Source organism: Solanum tuberosum, unplaced genomic scaffold (assembly GCF_000226075.1).
Source record: "Solanum tuberosum cultivar DM 1-3 516 R44 unplaced genomic scaffold, SolTub_3.0 scf00368, whole genome shotgun sequence".
NCBI lineage: Eukaryota > Viridiplantae > Streptophyta > Magnoliopsida > Solanales > Solanaceae > Solanum > Solanum tuberosum.
In genome coordinates this window covers 275,231-277,395 of record NW_006239292.1, presented here as the reverse complement: position 1 = coordinate 277,395, position 2,165 = coordinate 275,231, and the positions used below count along the sequence as shown (strand labels likewise).

Genomic DNA, 2,165 nt, shown 5'->3' with positions numbered 1-2,165 from the left:
GGCTGATTTGGCAAGTCGGAAGAAGGCAGGTCAGCATTTGCGAAGTAGATAGGTGCCTTGATAGTAGGGAAAGTGGTAGGCGACAGTTTGGCCAAGTCTTACACTTGGTGTAGTTCTTCTCTCAAGATCTCGAGTTCTTGCTCCATGCAAGCCATTTTCTCTTCGTTTTGGATGTATGTCATGTTTCAAGAACCTTCGGGGTTCTCAATAGGTATCATTATGTTTGCAGCACCGTTGATCTCGTCTTTATCAGTCATCTTTCCTTTAGATGGAAGGTTGTATCGTGAGTCAGCTAGTTTGCAAGTCGACACAAATCAACGTACTTTTGTGGATAAATGATGAAAAAGAAAAGAAAACAAAGAAAAAAAGGAAACTATGTTAGTTTGGAAAATATTGAAAGATGTAACAAATATATAAGTGTAACACATATATACGCCAATTTGGCGATATTCGAAACACGTCCTAATGTAGAACCTCTTTTTGCCTAAGGTAGGCCTACGTTGCAATCAGTTTGATAATAAATTATCCATTTAGCACATTTTAGATTTGAAGCAAACATAACTTCATTGATTAAGCTAGTCTTGGATGTTACACTGAGGTAGGGAATCAGAAACCTAAGAAATGAAAGTACGGGGGGCCATAAGGCATACAAAACGGATAGGCCACATGGCACTTTGAGGAGCTTATGAAAAGAGTTCAAAGAAGAAAGACGAATCTACGGCCTGGTTGGAGCATCATCACCGTCATCATCCCCATCATAAAATGGCTCTGGGTGGTACTCTGGAGACCCGTCGGGGCCGTGTTTGGGAGACATGTCTATCACCCCTCCATCTCTTGGGTCATAGATATTAGAACCCGTTTCAGAAACCTCCATGTGGTCTTCCTCCACCTCTTCTTCTGGGTCCTCGTCTGGGTCTTCTTCGGGATCCTCTTTTGGGTCTTCTTCAGGGTTCTCTTTCGAGTCTTCTTCAGGATCCTCTTCCGGGTCTTCTTCCTCTTCTTCTTCTTCAACCACCTGGATCAAATAATCGATGGATCCGGGAACAATTTGATTATACATGGATGCGGTGAATCCCATGCGAGGAAGCACTGATTCTCTAATCCAATCAATATGTTGGTTGTCTACAAACCCCGAATGCCCGTGTACGCTTGGATGAGCCATATGACTTACAGTATTCTGCCAAGCATAATACTCCGGCGTGCACCATTTTTTTCTCCTATTTCCAAATCGATCGTGTATTCCCACTCGGCTTGTAGATTTCTTATCCGTTCTAGCGAGACTGAAGTGAAAGCATCTTCATATGACCCCATGATTGACCATAGTGAAATGTCTTAGATGACTCCAAATTGCCGCATAACCCGAAGAGGTGCATATAGTTGAATGCCCCTCGGCCTAATTAACTCGATAAAGAAAAAATATCAGGTCCTTCCAAACACCACTCCTCTTATCCAAGAAAACTTCCACTGGATGGCATCTCCTATAAGGTTGTTTAGGAATGCGCGCAACTCTTCCCTTCCTGTTGGCGCACCCATCCAATTTTGAAGACGATCTTCATGGATTTCGATCCTGTTACGTGCACCCATGTAGAAATCCATTTGTGGATCACGACGATAGAAATGTTCTCTAGCCCAAATTTGTAGTAGCATACTGCATCCCCCGAAGAAGTTGTGCCCCCTAATGCAGGCTATCATCGAACGAAGAACTTCGGTGAGGATCATGGGCACCAAAGAAAATCTTTGTGGATCATTGAAGATGTTTATAACCATCAGCAATATGTTGATATCGACAGAATTGGACTTTATCGGGAACACCATAACTCCCAGTATAGCCATAACGAATACTCTTGGCCTCATATGTTCCCATGCTCCGCGAGTACATTCAAATTCATGTTGATATTCATAGTAACCTTTCGAACGCCCAAACCTCTGAAAGAGATAGTCTAACTCGACTTGTCCACCATCCACATATCTCTATAACCGAAATATATGCAGATCAAGAAGACTTAGAAAATCACCAGTACAGATAACTGACGGGATCATCGGTAGCCTCCCTCTAATCGGTAGTTCGGTAAGACTACTAACTCCTTTAGTGTATGAGGGATCTCAAAATCCAGGAATTTGAAAGTTATGGTGCTCGGTTCCAAAATCCCATTAGCTGAGTGACA

The 2,165-nt window shown here is 42.7% G+C and overlaps 1 protein-coding gene across 1 annotated transcript; it reads right to left on the bottom strand.

Moving 5' to 3' along the window:
* Nucleotides 1-715: 715 nt before the first annotated feature.
* On the bottom strand, nt 716-1,833 carry LOC107063504 (uncharacterized). The gene is made up of 2 exons (XM_015315437.1): nt 1,436-1,833; nt 716-1,280 (listed from the first exon to the last, which is right to left on the bottom strand). Exons 1-2 carry the CDS (start codon nt 1,831-1,833, stop codon nt 716-718), a joined length of 963 nt encoding a protein of 320 aa, XP_015170923.1.
* Nucleotides 1,834-2,165: the final 332 nt, after the last annotated feature.